Source organism: Serinus canaria, chromosome 5 (assembly GCF_022539315.1).
Source record: "Serinus canaria isolate serCan28SL12 chromosome 5, serCan2020, whole genome shotgun sequence".
NCBI classification, from domain to species: domain Eukaryota; kingdom Metazoa; phylum Chordata; class Aves; order Passeriformes; family Fringillidae; genus Serinus; species Serinus canaria.
The window spans coordinates 39,446,529-39,470,263 of record NC_066319.1 but is presented as its reverse complement, the minus strand read 5'-3'; the positions used below and the strand labels follow the sequence as shown (position 1 = coordinate 39,470,263).

The 23,735-nt window shown below is 44.8% G+C and overlaps 1 protein-coding gene across 1 annotated transcript; it reads left to right on the top strand.

The window, feature by feature from the left end:
- Nucleotides 1–4,955: 4,955 nt before the first annotated feature.
- On the top strand, nt 4,956–20,328 carry TMED10 (transmembrane p24 trafficking protein 10). Its single transcript, XM_030240144.2, has 5 exons — nt 4,956–5,226; nt 9,207–9,327; nt 13,641–13,714; nt 17,535–17,661; nt 18,101–20,328. Exons 1-5 carry the CDS (start codon nt 4,999–5,001, stop codon nt 18,220–18,222), a joined length of 672 nt encoding a protein of 223 aa, XP_030096004.1. The 5' UTR covers nt 4,956–4,998; the 3' UTR covers nt 18,223–20,328.
- The last annotated feature ends 3,407 nt before the right edge of the window (nt 20,329–23,735 follow it).

Sequence of the window (23,735 nt, the reverse complement as noted above, 5' to 3'; positions counted from 1 at the left end):
AGCATTGGTCAGCACCTCTGGAAAGCATTTGATTAAAGAGTTCAGCAATATTAAAAAGCATTGAAATTTATATGACTGGTAGAAAGATCCAGATTTTTATAATTGAGTTTTAAAAAGGATAGTGAGTCTTCTTCTGAGAGCTTCCAGTTAGGTCTAACTCATAGTTGCTTGATGCTGGAACAAATATATCCTGTCTTTCTGCTGTGGACTTCTCCATTGTCCTATGCCATATCCATCTGTAGACTCCATCAGAGAGAGGGCAGTGGAGGAGCTGGTCAGAGTGGACTGGAAGCTGGCCTGGTGGTCCCCATCAGTTGGTAGGGATGAGGTGGGTGAGGCCTTGAGCTGAGCTGCATGGAGGTGGACCTGGCCAAGCACTTGTTATTTAAGATGATGTACACTGGGCAAGGACAGCTGTCTGACTGACAGCACAGTCAGACTCGTGCAGAGCATCACTGCACAAGGTAACTGCTCATTAGGTCTTGATTTCAGCATAAATTCAGTTTGAAGAAACCTGGAGTGAGATTTATCTAACCAGATTTAGATGTCTGGTTCAGGATGAGGAGTCCTCTCTAGAATAACTTATTTCTCCCCATTGCTTGGAAAGGGAATGCAGCCCCCACGGCCCATGAGATGCAGAGATATGCATTTAATCAGATGGATCTCAGCTACGGTCTTTTAAGAAAAAATAACTAAAAGTTATGCCCCGAACATCAAACATACTCTCTTTTGTGTTGTTTTGAGCCTCACTGTGATTCACAACTGAAAGAAAAATAATGGTATGAGTTAACACTGGAGAATTTGCCTATTGAGACAAGACAATACCCCAAGCTTGTATTTTTTTACAGTTGTGGCTTAGGTAACAAAACCTCTTTTGTAGAGGTTCTTGAAAGCTTGTGCAAACAGTAATTTGTTACCCTCCCTGAGCAGAGACATGTTTATCACAAAGGTCAGAGGAGGACAGGGGTGGGGTTTGAGAGGAGGTAACAAGCCAGCTGCTTCTTGCAGAGGCTGGGGGTTTCTAGTTGAACTCTGTATTGGTGTTTGCTGGAAAAGTTAATCCTAACACTGTTGCTGGTGAGCAGGAAAGGCCAGCAGGCCTCTGCTGGACATGGTTCATGCTGCTGGGGCTGTGGGAGAAGCAGGGCTTTACCTGGAGCCATCTGTTGGGAATGGAAAAGGATATGGACCTCCCTTGAACTCCAGGAGGGCAGTAGGTGAAAGTTGCAAGGAAGAGAAGTGGGAGGTTTCCTCAAAAAGATGGGAGGGCTGTCAGGCTGCGCCTTACAAGCTGCAAACCTGCCTGGCAGCAGGAAAAGCTCTGGGGAGAGATGAGAGAAGAATCATGAATGCTCGCTTCCTCAAAGTGGTTTGTTTGTGATTGAATCTGGTCTGTCTTTGATGAAGGATGTTTTGTTTCCCTAAATGAACTCATAATTTAGATTGAGCCCCATACAGCTGATTTCAAGCAATTCACATCCATGAAGGATTTTGAAGTACTTTGTTGGAGTAACTTTAGTCACTTGGTGAAATGGAAGCAGATACGTATAAATATACTGTAACAGTAGTTCATCTCCTCAAAGGATTAAACTCTAAACGATTCTGGATATCTAAAGTTGTTTTGTTCCATGCCTCTCACCCAAATGCTATATATTTTAGCTATATGGCCAGCACACAGTACATGTCATCTCTGGGACAGATTACAGGAGAGACAAAGCAGTGCAATGCTGTTTTATGGCTGTTCAGCCACTGATTTATTTTTAGTTGGTTGAATAGCATCTCTATCTGGATTGGGATCACAATGATGACTGTGAGAGTTACATCCCAGCAATGAGTTCAAATATAGCCCCTTAAAAGGAGTGGCCTTGCACTTTCTAGAAGTGGTGGATGGATAATTTTGCATGGTTAGTAAAAACACTGATTCGCATTGTAAAGCATTTGTAATTTTTATAGCATTTTCTCAGTAGCTTGTAGTGGATTGCCAGGTGCAAGACAGAATGCAAAAGGATTAGAACATAAAAGTAAATCTAGAATAGTTTTTAAGAGGAACATTGTTTCAACTTTTTATTGTCCAAAAGAAGAAAATGCAAAAATGCCACAGCAGCTGACACAGAAGCAGTAAAAAAAAGGTCTAATTACGTAATTCATACACATTCATACACATTGTTTCATGGAGAAAGCAAATTAGTGTTGCTTTCTGCCATTTACCATAGATAAAAGATAATTTTGGTGTGGCAGGAATTGACTACTGCTCACATTCTGTGAACTTTGCCAGTTGGGAAAAAATTAGAAATTTGGTGTGAAAAGGCATATTTTCTTCAATGGCCTTTGCTGTCTCAGACTTTTGAAACATCCAAAGGTTTCCATTGCTCTTTTGCTAAAACAGAACTGAAAGCTGAATAATTCATTGCTCTCTTCATCACTTTCAAGGCAGCGATAAAACTGCATTAGGGATATTTGGAAAGATAAAAGATATCTTTTATCACACAAACAAAATAGCTTGAATTTTGTCAGTGTGTCACGATTGGCAGCTGATATTAATGTTTACTTTGGGGAGACACCCATTTGTCTATGGGTTGGTGGTAGAGAGAAGGAATACCTGCCTCCAGCTGACTGCTGAGCTCCCACAACGCTTAACACAGCAGATTAAGCTAAAATAGGTCATCGCTTCATCTGCAAAGTTGTGTAACAAGTTATCAATCTCTCTTTCACCTCTGTTCAGGGTTTTTGAATTACAGGAAGCATTTCATTTTATTAGCCTCCACTATGTGGAAACATTAAGGCATGTCCCTGCAAGACTGTTATTTCCTAACCTGCAGCTGAAAGGATCTTCAGATGCTTTCCCTCTGCTCTAAGTTTCTTTGCACACTCAAGGGAAATTGCCCCATTGCATGTTTAAATGCTTTTAAAAAAAGCTGGGGATTGTGAAGACACTCACAGCAGCTTTGTACCATTTTATTTCATAACACACTGAAGCACCAAAGGATCTCTGAGGGGGTTTTATAATTAGATCTGAACTAGCCTGTGTGGCAGTTTCTAGAATAATGCATCCACAGGAGGAGACTACAACAAAAAGCAGAGGATGAATTTGTTGGTCATAAATGTAACTCATCTAAAAATGTACCGTGACAAAATGGCCACAATAAGACAGGGATTGTAGTCAGTCATCTATTTGCTTTTTGATGATTGAGTTCACACTTTGATTTTAGAAAACGAGGCTACTTTAACATGAATGAGCCACTTCCTCTGGAAAATAAGGCAATATTGAATGTTTTAAACATGTTAGAAGGCTGGATACATATCACTGGTTTGAAGAATGTTCTGCATGAATAAATTTGTCATGCTGTGCCAGTTTTATCAGGAATTTTATGGTACAACATTTCATATCTTCATATCCTAGCAATCTCTGTTTCTTAAAGTTTGTGAAATAATAGCTCTTTCTGCCTTAAGTGCTGCAATGGAAAGAATGTTTTCATTTGCAAATATACTTTGACATATTGCAGAAAGAGCCAAATATTTATTTTATTATGGTTACATTTCCAAATAATTTAATTGTCCAAGTAAGGGAAGGTTTGTGAACTGATAAGAGAATTAAAAATGTATTGAAATGTCCATCAAGTGACTGAAAATCCCACTTCAAACAATAAACTGGAGCTTAAAGTACAGGCAAAGGTCTAATGCTAGGAGGTTTTTGTTGTTTTGGGGGCTTTTTTTGTGAATTTTGTGAATTTTTTTTTGAAAGTTTTTTTATTTCCCTCAAAGTAGTGAGGTCACTCTACCACTGTACATTTGGGCTTAGTGTCTGTTTCTGCAGGAGACTTTCACCATATTTTCTCAGTAAGTGTGAGCACAAGCAGGCAAAAGCGCTGAAACGTTCTTTAAAATGCTCTGCAGGTGAACATCCAAGCATGAAATTTGCTTTAGATTGAAGTTTGTACCTACTCCTTGTCATTGCTTGTCATTAAAGACATGTTTTGACCAGAGAGAGAACACAGCTGGTGACATTTAAGGAATAAAAGTGGAACAATGGTGTAATATTTTTTACTCTAGCTAACAGAAATTAAAAAGATATTTTGCTTTCTAGCAACGTTACTATCCATTTATTTCTTCCTGCTTTTCCTTACATCTTAGCACACCCAAATATTTGCAGCTTATCGTAGGAGCTGACTGCAACCGTGGTGATCATAACCACACACCTGTGCAATTTTCCTCCTCCCTGTTCGCAGGTCATGCCACAGAACAAGTCACTGCTCCCACCTGTGCCTGTTCTTCCTGGCAGCTGCACTGGCAGGCCAGGAGGCTGAGGATGGAGACGATGTGGTGCCAGGGGAAGCAGCAGCCCAAAGCTGGTCAGTGGTTATTTAATCCTGTCTCCCTAAAGAGTAAAATGTGTCAAGAGGAAAAAAAAAAAAAAGAAAAAGTAGATCTGAGTGTATGCTGGAAAAGGAGAGGAAAAAAAAATAATGGTCTGTCTTCAAAAATTATCATAATTTTATTTGCTGTTAAAAACACTTGGATACTCCTGTTGAATGGTATTTGCAAGGCACTGATGCATCTGATAAAACTGATTTTTTTTTGTGTGAAGAAGAGGGAAGTTACTCCTCAAACAACGAAAACACCCCACACGATAAACAGAGAGCGTCTCTCCCAGTGAAGGACCTCGGCCGCGAGGCAGCCTCACGGAGATCAGGCTGCTCCTGCATCCCCAGAAGGCTCCTGTGCCTCAGAGCACGGTTCCGTTTTGCTCGAATTTTCCAATTCTTTAATAAGCGAGACCATTATTAGTCGCTCCCCTCCGTTATTACTGGATTAACTTCATTACTCATTTGTTTCATAACGAAACAGCCCCCCCGAAGGATCACGCCTCGGCACCGCGGTCCGCACCCCGCGCCCCGTCAGGCGGCCCGGCCCCGCCCCGCCCCGCTGTGACGCAGGAGCGGCGGCGGCGGTCACGTGCGGCGGAGGCAGGCCCGGCCCGCCGCACTCGGAGCCGCCGCCATGCCGCTGCTGCCGCTGCCCGGCCGCCCCCGCCTCGGGCGGGCCGCGCTCCTGCCGCTGCTCCTGCTGCTCCTGCTGGTGGGCCCGGTGCGGCCCATCTCCTTCCAGCTGCCGGGCAAGGCGCGGAAGTGCCTGCGGGAGGAGATCCACCGCGACACGCTGGTCACGGGCGAGTACGAGATCAGCGCCCCGCCAGGCTCCTCCACCGGACCCTCCGCCAACCTCAAGGTGCGGCCCCGACCGGCCGGGGGGGCGGGGGTGGCCGGGGCGGACAGCGCGGCCCCGCCTCCCATCGCCGGCCGTGCGGGGCGGGGATGGATGGAAGGAAGGAAGGAAGGGGTGACGTGTTCCACGCGTGACACCGGCCCACGCGTGAGCCGACAGCCGCCCGGCCCCGGCCTGCCCCACACCGCGCCGGGGACTCGCCCTGTGCCAGGGGCCACCAGCCCGCCCAGGAGCTCCGGGTGCTGGGCAGCGAGGGACCAGGGCAACGTTTTAGCTTGAGCCAAATAGGAGCTTTTTCTCCCCAAAGATCGGGTTGCAGCGGCCCGTCCCGCAGTCTGCCATTTAATCCGCACACGGTGCAGATTATCCGGCGCCTGGCGAGATGGGCCGCTGCGATAAGGCTGTAGCCAGGCTGCTGACACCGTGTGAACAGGAAAGAGTTATGGTGACGTGGCTTTCCGAGGGCTTCTCCTTGCGTAGGGCCTGGCACAACGGGATCCTGGCACAGTGGAATGGGGGCTGAGAAAATTTTGCTGTACCAGGTTCTGGTACCCAAAATGGCTGTTCTCATCTCGCTGTGTCGCGGCTTGCATGGATTTTAGGTAGGCAGATATTTGCTACAGGGAAGAAAATTATTCTGAAGGATCTTCAGGAAGTACAGGATTGGCAGAATATTCATGATGTGTGACACGCAGCTATAAAACTTCAACAGCTTCACTTTAATCCAACAACTTCACTTAAATTCTGCCCACAATCTGCCTTTCTTAGGCTTTCTTCAAAATTCCAACCTAGCTGATTAAGGTCTGTTGCTACATAGTCAGTTCATTACAAGACTTCTGCTCCCTTTTTTATTTCTGTCTGCATTTCCAAAGATTTCAATAGTAAGCATGCAAACAGAGACAGAATGAGCTGCTCAGGAGTTGCTGAACTTGGTGTTCTTGAGTATTTCAGACCTCCTGAAACCAGGTTGCCTTTCCAGCATCTGCCTACCAATGCCTGAAGGCCCTGGCATTATTGACAGTTGTTCTTGGTTATGGCTAGGGAAGGCTTCTTCTAGAGTCTTACTTTTTTTAAAATCATGTTGTTCTGTTCTTGTTTCATTTGTTAGAGGAAACTCATCTGTGTATAGGCAGGGCCAAGCAGCATTAAGGCTTTAAGATATGGACGTGGTATTTGCCTGGTAAAGCACATGTATTTGAGATGGTGTGCCATGTTCCCATCTGTCTCTTACTGCTTGGCAACCAAGCCTCCTGGTTCTCAGGTTGCCCACTCTTGGGTCAGTTGACCCCAAGGTCTCTTCTAAAACTTACTTTTATGACACAGGATGTACCTAGGGAGGTGATGGTGACCCAGTGAATCCCATGTTTGAGTCTTGGTTGGCTTTGCTGATGAAGCTGGTATCCGGGTCATACTGCTTATAGAAGTTATTTTTTGTTCAACCCATAAAATGTAATAATTTTTAAAAGTCATCATTTTTAAAAGTCAGTTTGAAAAGCTACAAAGGAGAAAATCTTTCCTTCTTATTGTTCAGGTATGCTGTGTCCTCCCAATATGCTGGGCTTGTTATAAGTGCTGAAACCTCTCTGATAGGTGCCTGCTTTCTCTGTGGTCTGTGTGGGAAGGGTCAGTTCAGGGCATGATGTCTGCAGGTACTCTCTGTTCTGCACTGGGTGGTCTGCTCTGGCCTCTTGGATTGGGCTGCCGAACAGGGGAGGGAGGAGGGTGGTAGTTAATTGTGTCCAGGCTCAGTTCGGTTCCTGCGGTGAGCTGGGATCTGTGTGTGTGAGAGCCCAGCGCTGACAGTGGCACCCTCTGTTCTGGAGGAATCCGCGGGCCCTGCCAGCTGCCTGCTGCGGGGGGCGTTGGGTGCCTGAGCTCTCTTTGGCAGCCACGTGCCTCTGCCCCATTGTCCGGCCCGACCGTATCGGGCTGTTTGTCAAGGGCAAACAATGCCCTGTCTGTAGGGGATTGCCTTACCGTAAATAACGTTAAAGTAGCATGAAAAATTCCTTTCAGGCCGACTCCCCCACAAGCGTTCTGGCTGGGCTATTAGCAGCTTCTCCCGCCCTCGCACGCCGGCTGAATGGGCAGTGTATTTGGCTGATTTGGCTAATGCTATTCAGTTTTGATGAAAGCGGATAGCAGAGCTTTTGCTGTCCAGAATGCTTTTCACGAGCTGCAAAGGGCAAAAGTGGATCAAGCTGCATAAAGATTAGCTCTGGTGCCTACAAAGGCATAGGAAAATAGTGCTCAAAATAATAGGGGCATCTGAGAGCTACGTTGTTCTCACTACTTTTTGTGATGGAGAACCTGGTGTGTGGAATGTATGGTGTCATGCTGATGAGGCATCTTGGTTAATTATGACCCCTCTACTAAAACAGCACGCGCCATGTCGTGAAACATATAGAGTCCTTTACTGCAGAAGGGCCTGCTCACTTGGACCCAGTGCTTCCCAGTGCCTCCCAGTGCCTGGTGGCTTGTGGCAAGGCGATGGCCCCACAGCTGCCTGCACCTGGCTGTGCAGGCGTGCTTTCATCTGCTTGCCACTTGAAAACAGGTGCAGCTCTGAGCTGCTGCATGGGGAACAGTGCTCCTCATTGTTCTCAGACGCTTGACAGCGTATGGTGCAGGGGCAACTACAACAAATCTCTCAGAAGGCCATTGTGGGATAATGCGTATATAGAGGAGGCTTGTTCCTAAAGTCTTGCCTGCTATGGTTTATGCCATAAAGTGTGAGAGTTTATATAGTTGATTGTTTTTCCTGCCTGGTGCAGCAGCTCTCATCCATGAGTAGGTCCACGCTTGTTTCAAATCCAGTGCCAGGGAGTTAATTAGGTACTTTAATAAGAATAAAGAGTGTTTCTGTAGAGTAGTTCTGGGGAGGTAGCCCTTTTGCAGGGCCTTTGTACAGGGAAAAAGGCTGGAATAAAAGAGAATGTCTGACTTACCTTTTCCATGCCACAAATTATTTTGTGTACTTTGGTCTTATTATTAAAATTATTCCCAAGCTTTTTACTTTCTTCATCTCTTAAAACTTTCAAAGACCCCTAGAAACTTCAGTGTCCATGCTGTTTCAGACATACCTGTTAAAAATTAGCGTTGAGGGAAAATAGGAAGCCCTCCAGTGGAATACACGCTGTTCATTTTCATGCAGTGTTGTAACACCTTCCGTTTTTTTCACCCCTCTGCCCAGTCAGAGTGTTTTAGCTGGATGGAGCCTTTAATTGAGCACAATTATTCTCAGTTTGCGTCATGAAATGCGTGTCCTTTCTTTTTATACTCTTTGTTGAAGCATTTTTGTAGACCTTCCACAGTTTTTGCCTATTCTTAGTAGTTTTATAGACTTAGTGCAAAGCAGTCATTATTCTGTCTGTGTAGTCTGAATTGTCCTCTGAAGTGGCCACTTTTATGGATCTTGGCACCCAAACCTTGTGTAATTCAGGGCCACACTCGTGGTTCGTTTTTAGAGGAACAGATGTACCCTTCTCCATTTCATCTTCTGGGGAATGTGACTCTTGTCCCATACATCTTCTCCCTATCTCTGTTGCTATGGGAATTCAAGAATTTTGCTTGCAAAATAAAGACAATGAATGGCAGTTTGGTTCAGCTACAGTTCTTACATGTAGTCTATATTTGGGATTCATAGGAGGAAGAGAAATTAGTGGGTTTCAGTTTGGGATTTTTTTGATTCTTTGGTCTATAGATTTTTGGTGGGGTTTTTTTGTGAGGGGTGTTGTTTTTTGGTTGATTGGTGGTTTTTGGATCTAAGAGTCAATAATTACTTCTTAGTCACTCTGACTTTGTCAGCTCCTGGTGTAGATGAGGAGGGGAGGAATTGATGTAGTCACAGAGAAGGAGGGAAACTGTTGAAAGGAGAAAGCAGCAGATCCAAAGGGGAGGCTAGTATTACTCTTGCTGCACAGGCATCATGAGCTCACGGCAGCAAAGTATTGTGTGTCTTACCTTCATTGTTCCTCTTACAGATAACTGACTCAGCTGGGCACATCCTGTATGCCAAGGAGGATGCCAGCAAGGGCAAGTTTGCCTTCACCACTGAAGACTATGATATGTTTGAGGCCTGCTTTGAGAGCAAGCTTCCTGTGGGTAAGTGAAATGAAACCTGTGCTGACTGTTTCTAGCTTCTGATTAAGTTTGCATAGCTGTGTGGATTAGGAATATGAGTAAAGTGGTCCACAGAACACTTTTTGACTTTTAAAGCTGATCTTCAGGAGGTTGTGGCCAGTCTCACTGCAGAACATCTGCTCTGTGTGTTGCATCTGAAGTAATAGTCTGTGGTTGTTGTGTAGAGCACTTGGGTTTCCTCTGAAAGGGGAATTGGGCTTTTCTCCTGCAGAGGTCACCACAGTTGCAATGAGAGGCAGTACCAGTGAGCAAACCACACGTCTTTTGCCAGTTCATGCTTCTCCCCGTCTTGCAGTTGGGCCAGGGCAGAGCTGGGTGCCATCATCTCCAGGACCTCTCTTTCACCCCAGCAGGCCATTTCTTCCCCATTTGTTAGAATGTGATCTGTGCACAATGTGTTCTTGGTAGCTATCCTGCGATAGGTTGACAACTGTTAAATGAGGTTGGGTTGTGTGTGTAAAGGGAATGTGTCCTTGATTTGCACCCACAACTGCTCTTGAGGTGGTCAGTAAAGGGAAGGGGAAATGAGCAGGGACGTCAGTTTTGCATTTGTGCTGCAAGGATGGTTGCCTAACGAGGGCTGAGGCTTGTTTCCTGTGAGTGTGACGCATGTATTGCCCGAGCTCAGCTTCAGGACAAACATGCTGAAAGTGGCCAACGTGGGCTCTAGTTTCATCAGTGGTGCTCTGAGTGCATGCAAGTTTGTAGGTGCGCCATCTTCTCAGAGTTATGCTCCTTGGGCCTGGTTTTTCTTAGGTCTTATCCTAAAAGATCCCAGAGTGTTTCACAGAGCTTTCACTAGCAGCATTCCTCAAATCAGTTGAAAGGCAGCTGCTGTTTTGCTATTTCTGCTCTATATACAAGATGTAAATAATTTGCAAGTTGAATAGAAGTTTACAGAAAGAGAAGGCTATATTCTTTGCTGGGATTGGGAGGGATCTGGAACACCTCTTCTATGGTATTTTACAGATAAAATAGTGATTCCAAATGCACAGGATTATATTTTTATTTTACTCCAAAGGTAGGACTTCCAAATGTTCCCTAACACATTGAGACATGCAGGCACTAGTGACTCATCTGGGAGTCACTCATGCTATTTACTTTCCAACACCTGGGTATTTGAGAAGTCTCCAGACAGTCCTGCAGACCTTTTCATAGCTTCCATGTGATCACACACTGAAGTGGGAAAGGTTTCTTTCTTTAGTTGTGTCTAGACTCTTAGTTCGGTGCTTTAGAGCAGAAGTTTTTTGCCTAGACTGAGCCCTTACGACTGTTTTGATTGTAGCAAATGTTTGTTCCCTGACTCTTTTGTTGCAAGTTTGTTTTAAAGCTTTCAATATGGTTGAGGAGTAAGTATTTCTAAATGCAGTTTCTTCCTTGATGACTTGTGGGGCACTGAGCTGCCAAAATATAGAGCTCATCAACTGAGCAACTGGATCCTCTTCTGGAGGCTTTATTTAGACCCAGGTGCCCCAGATTCCACCTGGAGTATCTGCAGACCTCCTGTGTCTGTGCTGGAAGTCAAGGAAGTATTAAGTGACATGACACTGTGAGGCTTGATCATCTGCAGGACTTGGTTAAGGTACTTGGAAAGAAGTAACCACGTCACAAGGAAGTACCTTGTTTCCTCTGTAAGGTCAGCATAGGAGTGGGGGAACTTAGCAAGCCTGTTTAATTCCCATATTTCTCTTTAAAGATTAGGGTCTTTTTCCCAGTCTCATCAAGTAAGTAATCAGGACTTAGGGCAGCAGCCAAGGAGGATGTTTGTGGCGTATTGAAAGAGACAAACTGTTGGTAGAGGAAACCTAGAGCAGTTGGATCTTAAGGGTCCAAGCAACTGGGATTTCTCAATCCCTAACCACAGAAATGAGGAAGAGGAAGTGAGAAAGAGATCCTATATTGAGGGTTCACCTTATCAGAGTGGAGGAATTCTTAGGGTGCTTCTTGGAGCTGTGGGTATTTGCATGATGGGCTTTCTACCCTCTTCCAGGCAGTATAGTCCTGTCTTCCTGACCAGTGCTCTGCTCCCAGGCACATTTATTCTCCCATGATATACTGATCTCAGGTGATCAGCCTGTCTTCACTGCATTCTCCCTTTAGGGCTCTTCTGTGTGCTAATCTTTAACTGTATGCTCCTTCTGTAATCCTTCTCTTCCCAAACTTTAAAAGTGTTAGGATTCATTTTTTCTGTAATTCCTGTGGGAAAACTTTTTGGTTTTCAATTCAACCATCCTGCTTTTCCACTGACTTTGCAAATTAAGAGCTCCCCTAATTTCCCAGGAAACAGTTCAGTGCTCATGTGAGATGACCTCTTGAAGACCTGAGGAGTGTAGGTATCAGGAATGTAGGCATCAGGTTAGTTCATGATCTCTGAATCTCTACTGTTTTTCTCTTTGCTGCTGATCCAGCTTGCTGTGCTGAGCCTTGGCTGCCAGAGAAGCAAGGGGTTTCAGAGGATTTGATGACTGTGAAGGGAGCTGCCTTGGGCTTAGTAAACTTATAGGAGAGCAGCTTGAGTTTTTCCCTGCCAGTTCCTGACAATGTTGGCCTCTTGCAAAATGTCTGTTCTCCGTCCCTTTGCACGTGGTAGCTTTAAGGTTTTTGGTTTCTTACAGCCTCTTGGCAGCTCTCCCTTCCAGTCTAGCAAATTAATTCTTCTAGCTTTGTTCTTCTGTTCACTGGTCTTCTAATCTTTCTCATCTCTTCCTGCAAACTTCAGTTCTCAAATCAAGTTGCTATAATTTAAAAAAAAACTCCCACTGAAGTGTGTGCTGTGAATATTTTCTACAGGTACTGTTGTCTGTCCTACCTGCCTATCTCCATGCATGCCAGTAACGTCTGAGGCAGTCAAAACTTGTGGCTGGGGAAAGGAGTACTCATCAAATCTATTGACCAGCCTGTCTGTTAAAGAACAGTGCTGGGACTTCAGGGGATTCTTACAGTAACCAGTCTTTTATAAGAAAACAGCAAAATTCTATTCTAATCGTAATTTATCTGTTGGGCTCTTGTATAGTGCATTCCCATAAATAAACTTAGGAAGCGTTTTGTAGCTGATGAGCACCATCTTATCAGTGAATTATGCATTGTCCTGCTAGCAGTAGAAGGTGATTCTACTCTGTTCGGTCGGTGGTAGAAAAAAAAAATTGGGATGTTGTATCAAACATCTGGAATACTTCCTAGGTCTAACTGGAGTGACCCAGCATAACCTGTACATTGAATTTGTTTGTGGACTGAGGGAATGCCCACCTGGCAGCCTTCTGAGACAAAATGTGACTATTGGACATGCTCCTGGATAGAGACTCTGAAATTCATAGTTTAAGTAAATTCAGACCTTATGTTTTGCTGGCAGCCAGTTGAGGACAGCTGTATGTCCCAACATGCTGGGATTTGGAAATGTGTTACATACAGACATTTTCTTGGTGGGTGGTAGAGAATGATACTCAGATAAGCTGATGTGCAGCATTTTTGAGAGCATCTGATATGACTATCTTATTTTTTTTTCCTCTTGTGAATGTTCTCAGATGTGACAGTTTGTAACAGTTGAAAGTAGCTTTAAGCCACAGGTTTCCCTAGCCTGGAGGTACCAACCTTGAAAGATACCTACTCTGCTGGTGACGGCAGCCTTATGTGCTGTTTGTGTGGCTCCAGCTGGCAGCTCTCTGAGGCAGTGTTTTCCCAGCTTCAGAAGCCTCTTGCTCTCTTGGGGTTTGCATTAGCAGTGTGGTTCTTGGCTATCTGAGATGGTAAAGGGATTGCCTTGGCTTCTGCAGATATTCCAGCATGTAAGGGTCAGTAGTCCTCATAGGCCACCTTCCTCAGTTGGAGCAGTTTATCAGTCGCTCCTTTGAATGCCATTTACAGCCATTTAAAGCCATTTACAGCCCCAGTAACCTTGACAAGTTGCTTGTTCACTTCCTGTGAACGTGGGCCTCCCAGTTGAATATTTGTCCCTCTGGTGACTTGTCTTTCTTGGCTGTCTCATAGCAGCTGGTGTGCGTGTTCTAATCCTCTGCAGTTTTTACAGTGATTTGCATCTTGTAGACACTCAGTGCTTTTGGTTACAGCTTGTTCTCATTATATTTGGGAGGCTCTCCTTCAGCCAGGATTTATTGTGAAGTCTCTGTATTTTTAGGCTGGACTGTGCTGCCTCCGCAGTTAGCTGCAGACATGGAGGGAGGGGAGGGATTTGAGTTCTTCCTCACTGGTGGGAAGAGCTGGTGATTTCCTGGCAGGCTGAATGTTTCACACAAGGAATCCTTTCATTATGCTTCCAGGAACAGGGAGGATGCCGGACCAGCTCGTGACTCTGGATATGAAGCATGGCGTTGAAGCAAAGAACTATGAGGAGGTATGTCCCCTGGCTGCCTGCACTGCAGGCTTCCCTTTCCCAGCATTCACGTGATGCTTTTGTAGATCTGGGCTCTTGATGGGAAGCTGTTTTCCCAGTGGTGATGAAAGCCTGTCTGCAAACTACAATTGCAGTGAAGCTTTGTGTTACGGGAGAAAAAAAAAAAAAAAAGACAAACATCAACTAGAATTGATTCTGTACTCTGGGAACTGGAGACTGTGTGAATTTCTTCACTAGGACAGCATGACCCAGCTTCTGGGCATAGGTATTTAGAGGCAACAAGACACTGAGAGGTGAAGTTTCCCCAGCCCCTGCAGCAGAGGTCATCTGAATTTAATATCAGACCCTCTCTTAAAGGTCAAGTTTCAGTGTTACTGTTCTTACCTTCCTGGCTGTAAGATGTACTGGCTCAGGAGGCCTGAAATGGCTTTTGTGTGTTTCTAAGAACTGGCAGTGTATCAATGTAAAGGTGTTTGGCAGAGTAGTAGCTGCTGTGAAATGGGTATTTGGTTTGAAGGCGTGACATTGGAAATAGGGATAAAAGCCTCGACATTTCCATCTTAGGAGAACATAGCTTGCTTAGGCCCAAGAGCTAGCTGTAGAGTAGCTGTTATTTTGTGGTTGAGACAGTCCTGACTGGTTTGGAGGCTGAATTTTTATGGCAGCTATCATGCTTTTGGCTCACTAGAATTTGGGATCAGTCATGCCCCAGTACAGAGCCTGTACCTGAGAAAATGAGAATTATTGGTGGAGAAAGAGTCCTGCAAATGATTGCTGTGTCCACTGTGCATAAGGGCATGGGAGATGCCGTAGAGTAGAGTGGGTAGCACAGGAGGCTGTGCATGGTTCCAGATAGAAAATTAACAAAAATCTGAGATGGTAATGCTGGTGTCTTTATATCCTTTCAAACTTTGGGTTGTCTGGTCTTGTGTAGTTTAAGTTGGCTGGGAGCACTTCCGATGTGGACTGTAAGGAGGTGCTTGGGGTTAGGGAAGAACAGAGCAGTCATAGCATAAGTCAGTCTGGAGCACATCCTACATGGAGAGTAAAAATGTGCTGGGGGTCAGGGAAGAGTGGAGCACTCATAGGGCCAGCTGTTTATCAACCTGCTACTCATGGATTGCAAGATGTTGAAATTCTATGGGGTGAATCCCTGAGAGCATAGCTGGGAGGATTTTGTTTGCTATATTTACAAAATCCCTTTAAATACCACCCCACAGCATACTCTAGAGTTACTTTACTGTAGTGCTACCTAGAAGCACCATTGCTGTGCAGAAAAGTTCTCTTATGCCTATGTATCTACACACTCACTGGTGGTACTGATAAAACTGTCTTGGAATAAGTGCATCTCTTATGCTCATTGAGGGAAGAGGTCCATGAACAAATACAAGAAAAGAAGAATTTAGACTTGCAGTCCCACTTGATACCAAATGCAGATCTTGGCAGCCCTGGCAATCATCCTTGACTTGTGAGGACTTCTCAAAGTTGTAGACTGTATTGAGCCTTGTTGAACAGATGTCTACAAAGGACTCAAACTGACTTATTATTTGTACAGCTGCTATAGATGTTTAACCACACTACTTTGCAGTGTGGGTTTTTTTTCACCATCTCTCTTCTCAGTTTGCTGTCATAGTTGTGAGTTTTGACTTGACAGGTAGGGTCTCAGAGGGCAGGAATGTTGCTTGGGTTTCTCTTGTGGAATTGCAGCCTTTTTGAGCCTTTTGCTTGTGGTGTTCATGTGTTGTTGGGTACCAGTGACCTGTTGTACAGCCCTAATCCTTCTTGTTGAATTGCTGCAAGTAGACTCGATTCAGGAAGTTTAATGAGGATCACTGATATTGTCCAAGTCTGGCTTCATAAACTTTCATAGACCCAGACATTCTGGGAGCAAAGCAGCTGGGATAGTGAGCCAGATTAGAAAATCTAACTGCAATGTCATATCTTAATTATCTCTGCTTGGGAGGGATAACTTTATTCATTCAAGAAGTAGAAATTAAGATTTATAAAAGTGAAAAGATTTCTGATGGCACTAAGAATGCTTGATGATCTAGGGTTTTTTTCCACATTGACTACTCCTTATCAATTTTTGGCTGTAGTGTATCTCTTTCTATGCTAGAAGAGAGCTATGCTTTGACAAATCTTTAAGTGACCCCTGGGAAGCTCGTTGGAGTTGTTATCCTGGTGCTGATACTCCAGATGTTCTTTTTAGGATGTAGCCTTATGTGAATGAGGAAATGAGCCCTCAAGAAAGATAATGGATCTGGTCAGCGTGAGGCTAGCTTGTCAGTACAGCTGCCCAAGACCTTGTGTGTGTTACAGACCTGCTGCTCTAGCAGTGTCAGCAGAGTCTGGGCTGTAAGGTCTCTGCAGGCAGATATGTGTCCAGGCCACAGGGTTTTGTCTTTACAACCTATTGGCTAGAAAGCAGGAGGGGGTTAACCTACTCCTTCCTACCCCTCCTCTCAAACACTCCAAACTGACACTGCTGTGCTGGCAGAGCTATAATGTACAGCTTGCCTCAGCATAAAAACCCTCAGATGATTGTTAGATGGCTTGCTGCTTGCTAGGATATGTGTGTCATGTGGAGACCCTTCAGTGGAAGGGCTGATTAGCTAGCACTGGCTTGGTCATGAGCATCTCTTCAGCTCTGGCTCTGATGCCCAGGCAGCTGCATCTGGGAGTGGCAGTTTGGGGATGCCTTCGTGCTGGGTGCCCTCTTGCCTGCCTGTCATTGTGGATCACTGAGAGATGGCCATCATGCAGCTCATATCTGAATAATCCTGTGAGGCTGAGACTGGTGGTGAACTGCAAGTGCTTTGTGTGTTTTCTCTAACTCATTTTTCCTCTGCTGCATTACTTGGGGACACAGCATCTGGCCTTCATGGCAGGGGCCTGTCACTTCTTGCTAATAGTGACAAATTCTATTAAAGAATTGCAGTTACCCAAACCCTGGAGAAGGGTCAAAATCTGCAGTAAGCTTAGTGTCTTTGTGTCACAGGTTTTATGTAATGCATGTGGCAGGTTGTAGCTACAGCTGGGGCAGAGACAGGTGTCTACACATTCAACTCGAACAGTTGCTATGGTGTGCTGTGTTTTCTGATTGAATTTTGCAGCGGATTTTTGTTTTTGGATACCAAGCGTGTGAGCCGCGGGCTGGGCGTTGTGCACAGCAGCGATGTCCCGCCTGGCCCCGCGCTCCTGGGGGGTGCGGGTTGTTCCCGGCGGGAGCCGGGCCCCGCAGCGGCCCCGCAGCGCCACCCGGTGGCTCCGGGGTCCCTGCCAGGAGCCCGTGCTGCCCTGGAGGTTCTGTCTGAGGGATAAAAGCCCCGAGCTCTTGTGGGATAATCAATGTGCTAGGCTGGGAACCAGGCTCTCTGGGGCATTAGCGAAGGGAGTGTCGGTGCTGATGGCCTGTGTGCCTATGGAGCTGTATCGTATACATAGGTAAGTTAGTCACAGTATCTCAGTCTGTGACTTATACTCGCTGGAGGTTTAGTCATGTGGCAAGAGCTTCGACCCACTCCTCAGAAGCCAACTGTGAATAAGCTAACATGAAACCGAATAAGGAAGAAGTGTGCTTGCATGCATGCTATGCTCCTCCATTGTGTAGGAGGAGTAGTAGGAAAGTGTGTTTCAGAAAACAGGTGGGAGAAGTGATAGTGTTTTATGCAATGGTAGTTTCTGGCTCGTAGAGGTGTTTCCCGAGGGGAAGGATGCCCCAGATCTGTAGCGCGTGGGGAGGAGTGGTTCAAACTGGCAGTAAAAACCCATGTGGGAGCTTTTGGTTTTGGTTCAGTGATTTGACTCTTCTGTTTTCTAGATTGCTAAAGTGGAGAAACTGAAACCCCTGGAAGTAGAATTGAGACGTTTGGAAGATCTTTCAGAGTCCATCGTTAACGACTTTGCCTATATGAAGAAACGAGAAGAGGAGATGAGGGACACAAATGGTGAGAGACTGTGTGCCCCTTCAGAGGGATGGAACTCTAAAAACCCTAATTTCTGTTAAATGTGTTATTAGGGCAGCATTTGGAGATCAAGCAATTACAGTGGTCTCTGCCTGTTCTGTTCCTAGTAAGGGAAACCTGAAGCAGTCACTGAGTCTTGTTGTTCTGTCTCTAGAAATCATTTCTTTCTGTCTCCATTTCTAATGAGAATTACTCTGTTCCATTCAGTGTTGCTCCTTAACCACAGCTTCACTTTGTTCCCTCTTATTATCCTTCTTGTTCCCTCTGCTTTTATTCTCAAGTGCTGCTTCTTCTCAGGTACCCTTGGCTTCATGCTATCTTGCTTTTGCATGGGGGAGGAGAAGAAGTCCTGGGAATTTTGCCATCTTGTGTGCATCCTGTGATGCCAGACTCAGGTGCAATGGTTTGTTGTCTGTTTCAGAGTCGACAAACACACGGGTTCTGTACTTCAGCATCTTCTCCATGTGCTGTCTCATCGGCCTGGCCACCTGGCAGGTTTTCTACCTGCGTCGCTTCTTCAAGGCCAAGAAGCTGATTGAGTAAAGGAGCAAATCTTCTTTCCCCTCTTCTCAGACCCAGCTGGACACCGCTGGGACCTAGCCATGGCCTCCTAGAGCCATCTCACAGAGGATACCCACTGACTGGAGCTTTTCAGGAGGAACTTGGACCTTAAAGGGGGAGGGGAGCCTGAACATCAGAGGCAATGGGGGACTTGTGAAATCCTGTTGGATGTTGAGGGTGGGGGAGGTCATGATGGGTTTGGGTATTCCTGGGGCAGCGATTAAATAAAAAAAGATGTTTCTATGACAGCTGCAGGAAGTTTTTTGCGCTGTCTATTCTCCTTCGATAATCATGGCTTGATGATGTCTCCCATCTGTCTTGTGACTGCAGTGTTATTCAGAACCACCTGACCCTGCTGTGCTCTTTAGGTGGCATGAAGGTCACACTGGGGCAGAGCAGGGAGATTCCCTGTCCTCACCAGCTGGGATCTAAGCCTCAAGTAAATGGAGATGAGTGCAAAGCAATAGGATTCATCATTCCAGCAGGGCCTGAGAATAGAGGGTCTTCCAAGGTTTGGTCCCTGTTGTGGACCTCTGTGTTTCTCCCTGTGGGAGCTGGTGTCTTTGTGCTGACAGGTCAGAGCACTTGAGCATATGGTGATTCAGCCTGGAGGAAGGGGAGCCTTCTAAGGCAGGCTTGGAAGTGTATATGAGCTTGGAAAGAAGCCTGCTTTGCTCAAATAAGCTGTCCAGCCTTGGTCCCACCCTTCCCCTACATGTTTGTCTTGGATTTGCCTCTCTTGTTTTGAAATGGTACAGCAGCTTTCCTGAAAACCTTGGTCAGGAAGAGCCTTTTGTGCGGGAGGCCTTGTTCAGATACAGTCACAGAGCAGATGGGAGCAGGTCATGCTAAGAAACTTGCTCTTACATTGAGCAGGAGACTTCTCATCTATCCAGGCAGCTGGCTGAATGTCATTTTATGAGACCTCAAAGCAGGGTGAGCTGATGCTCATGTGAGGCATGAGGGCCTGTACCGTGCATTGAGGTCTGAGGGTGCAGTAGTTCTGTGCAGTGTACCAGAGGAGTTGGAAGAATGTGGATGAACTGAAAAAAGGCAGTACAGGGTGGAAATAGGCTAATTCTACATCTGAGGGGGCAGTCTGTACTGTGCCCTCAACAGACCTGTTATTTTCCTGTGCAGTACTAGACAGCAAGAGCCAGCAGTTTCTCACCATTGCTCAGCTGTCCAGATGGCACTATGTTAAAAAAGCCAGGCTGGGAAAAAGCAGGCAGGTTAACTTCCTGGACTTGTTGCAGTCTTTAGGCTGTGATTGCAATTCTGTCATCATCTCTGCATTCCTTCAGAGCAAGTGGTTCAGCAGCACAGCATTTTGGTGTCCTGTGTCTAGATACTTCTGGGTAGGGATGGGGTTGTCGTGGCCCTGGCCCAGCCTAGCAGTTTCAAAAAAGCATAGTTTTATAATTTCTCACCTGAGTCTGATCTATTACTAGGAAGGAAACAGTTGTCCAGGGTGAGGCAGTGGAAAAGAGGATGTAAAGATGATCTCCTGTCATCTAAATACGTTAGTTCTTTGCTATTCCCCAGTTCCTGGAGTTGTTAATTCCACTGCAAGTACTTTGATTGCTTTTAATTTGTTTTTTTTTTGATAAAGCCATATTAGGATCCTAAGTCCACTCCTCTGCCCTTGCATCCATTTTATTCTTGTATGTTTTTGAAAGCTGTTACAGTGCAGAACAGCAGCAGTGCCACAGGACTGACAGAAGTCATTTGAAGGTAGTTTTAGGTCCTACAGTTTGAAGCCTGTAGATCTGTTAAGGTTTTGCTTTTGTTTTTATATAACTTGAAAAGACAGTACAAGAAAAAGTCTTTTCCAGTCTTGTCTGTTTTGATATCCTCTCCCCATCCTTATCTGAGTACAAAGTTATCTTCAAAATGATGGTGAGGCCTTAAGTTCCCCAGGTCACTGTTACACTCTCATCGTTCTGGTGTTATGTTTTGATCTTCACTGTACTGGAGTAGTTACTGGGGAGCAGGTGTGGGGGACTGGTGTGGATTTACCTGTAATGACTGTTTGGGAGACTTTTGTCAGCTTTCTCAAATAAAAATTTTTTGGGGAAAAACAACCCACCTCACCTTGTTGCTGTGAATCTTGTCCTCTTTGTGCATGTTCCTACAGGCTCCTGTTCCTGAAAGTTGACCTGTTGCGGGAAGTAGCAAGTAAACAGGCTCCCCACAAGCCTTAGGCTTCTATAGTAACAATTAATTCTAGACTTGGGAATGGTGCACAAGCTTCTCTGTGGAGTGGCACCAGCACAACAAGTGAGGTGTCCTAATACATGTTACCATTTTTGCCTTTCTCCCTCCCCCATTCCTAATTATATTGCTCTGTGGGGAGGAATTTTGAGGCTGGTAATGAAACAAGGGCTGGTGCTCTGGGGTCAAGATCCAATTTTTCACCATCAGCTCTCGTGTAAAATTTTATTCATTAAGACAAACAGAAGTACTTTCAGTTTTTTACTTTAGAGGAGATTGAAAACTGTTGCAAAGATGAGTTGATCCTATGTGAGTGGCAGATACTGAAGAGGGTGGTTAGGTATTTACTGAAATTCTTCAAATCTCTGCTGACCCTGAGAGCCTTTTGTTACTCAGTAGCCAAGTGAAATAGGCCACGTAACAAGACTGGGGATATAAAAATGCTGGATAACTAGTTAGTACTATCAGGGACAATTTCAGGAAGGGAAATTCCCAGATCCCTAGATAAGGATTAGCCTCTGCAAGTTCTTTCCCCGAATGAGTATTTTGAGTGTGTGAAATCATACGGCTGCTTGCATGAAGTAGGTTGGTAGTGGCTCTTGGTTTTTTTACAACACTGGGGATGCAGGGCTGGTGTCTTCGTTCCATTTCACTTCTGGGAAATAGCCTAAAGTTGAGCTGTTGCAGATGCTTGGGTCTGAGCCCATCTTTGTGTGTGACAGATGCATCAGTGGTAAATCTGTGATTGCCTGTAGCAAACTGCATCAGATGTTTCCAGCCTCTTCGACCCACTTGTCAATGTGACTAACGATTTAATTATCGCAGTACTTAACCCAGCACGTGAGCATTCCTAAGTAAGGTTTATCTTTGTGTGTTCTGCCAGCGTGGGCTGCACCCTGTACAGGGTGCCCACTGCAGCTGCTGTTTGCGTTCATGTGGGAGGGGATGAGCATGTTACACACTTGCTCATTTTTTAGAAGCTGCTCAGGTATGTGAGAAGTAACCCAAGTGTACAACATCTGTGTTGTCTGACTGGCAGATGAGAGACATTTGACTCGAGCTAGTTTGGCAACTGGTTATCATGATCATAAGGGGATTCCTGCCCATACATTTTGGTGGGCCCTGAGGCAGAGGTTTGGGAAAGTAGCTTGGCCTCTCTTTACCACTGTCAATTCATGTGGTGTATTTTTGTCTCCCATATCTTTAGTTGTGTCCCTGTCCTGTACTTGTCTTCAGGTGCCTGAGATGGCCATGATTTTAGTGAACAAAGTCTTTGGTAAATGAACTCTTAAGATGAAGGTGTCTTATTGGGAAAGAGAGACCACAAACCTGAAATGGATAAATCTTTCAGAGGAGAAGAAAAAAGGTTGGGTCCAGCGAAGACTACAGGAGTTCAGTGTTGGCAGTTTTTTCTGCTGCCCCTTATCCACTTGGAAAATTTGTCAGACTCGTACTTGTTTTTTCTTCTCCCAAATCACTGCATGTGATGGTGTGGTAGCTAGGCAGACCAGAGCCAGGTAATCTTTCTCTGAAGAGGATGGAAAGAGCAGAGGGTTTAGAAAAACTGTGAGCTGGCTTTTCTTGGACCTTTCTGTTAAACTGAAACAAGTGACCCCAAGCCTTTGCCACTGCACTAAAACATTTGTATTTGCTCAGTAATGTTTGTAGAAATCCTATTTTGCTTTGCACTAGAAGGACTGTCAGGAGCTAGAAATTCCTCTGTTCAGCTGCAGCTGAACTGATTTAAACTTTCTGCAAAACTCTAGTAACAGATTCCTGTCCTATTCTTCTATTGCCAGTGGTCCATCACTTCAATCTCAATGCATTAGCATCTACATTTCAGCTTGCTGACACAGCCTGCCAGAGGAGCTGTGATCTCTTGGTGTCCATCCAGTGATCTTTGATGAGGATCATTGGTTTAGCTCGTGCTTGGAGAAAGCTGCTATCTCCTAAAGGACTAATTTGTGTTGTACTTCAGTTTCTGCAATAAAATGTACATATTGAATAACTTCCTTTGGGGGCACATAACCCCCAAATAAGCAATGACTGGACCATGCTCACATTGCTTTCTCTCACTTCCATGGTTTCCTGTCACTTAGATTCCTTTCACAACTGGTATTCCTGAGGCAGCTTTCCCCTGAGCTTTTAAATCGATTGCATTATGTGATCTTTACATAAACTGCACCAAGATGTTCTGTTGGAACTGTAATGGTAAGAATTTGTTTTTCCTTGGTTATTTGGTGGATGCTGTTCCTACAGCTGCCAATAGATGAGGCAAGCAGAGGAGACACGGTGCTTGTGTTTTCCTGCTATGACCCATGGCAGCTCTGGTCTGACCTGCTGCAGAGTTTTACCCTCTGGCATTTTCTCACCCATATCAGTTGCTTGGGCTTTTATTTCCCCCAGTGTACTTTGTTTGGATAATCTTCCTTCACACGTAAAGTATTTGTTATATATATGCAACGGGATTTTCATGGTGTTGTCTTCTTAACTATAATTAACTATGTAAATGCCTTGTCACTTCTTTCTCAGCATGGGCCAATTTTCCTTGTAATATGTGGGATGGTATTTCCTTATAAATATAACCAATGTACTACCTTGACTCTGAAAACCATGAATGAGATCTTTGAAGTAAGGCAGATGCTTGCTATGATTTGGTTTAAATGACAGTTTTCTTACCCTTACCCAAATTCATCCTTCAATACTCATTTTGCAAGAGAGAAAATGACACGTTGCCCCTTGATGGGGCTTGATGGTCTGATTTCTTTAAATACTTGAGTGAAAACTACAGTGTAAAGTCAGGTATGCATTCTTCAGTCATATTCCAATAAACCTAGTGCAAGTGACTGCTACTTACCTTAGGGGCATTCTGCTGTGAGAACTACTGCCTGCTTCTTAAAGGGCAGTAAAAGGCAATGCTGTGGGGTGGCTAAACCTGATCGTAGCCACTACTGTAAGCATTTTGTGGAAGAATTTGAAAGATACTGTAGATAATGATGGTCAAGATGGCTCTACTTTTCAAATAGGAACAATGAAGATTGACTTTTTCAATTAGTCTTCTGATTTTCTACAACTGTTCCAAATTCCTTAATCCCATTTTAATGAGATTTTTGTCATGTAGATTTAAAAAAAAATTATTACTATTTGCCAGGTGACATTTTCCTAAATACTCTTCTTCCAAGGGAGGGAGCAAATGATCTTTAGCAATACACATCTGAGCTTTTTCATGCATTACTGCAAGCTTCTTTATCCTAAAACTGACATGCTGTCTTTGCTGCTCC

Bases quoted from the DNA above. Each gene is read 5' to 3' on its own strand.
- TMED10 (XM_030240144.2), top strand. From the start codon at position 4,999: ATGCCGCTGCTGCCGCTGCCCGGCCGCCCCCGCCTCGGGCGGGCCGCG. The intron at 13,715-17,534 runs GTATGTCCCCTG...TCTGTTTTCTAG, and splicing joins AAGCAAAGAACTATGAGGAG to ATTGCTAAAGTGGAGAAACT. The intron at 17,662-18,100 runs GTGAGAGACTGT...TGTCTGTTTCAG, and splicing joins GGAGATGAGGGACACAAATG to AGTCGACAAACACACGGGTT.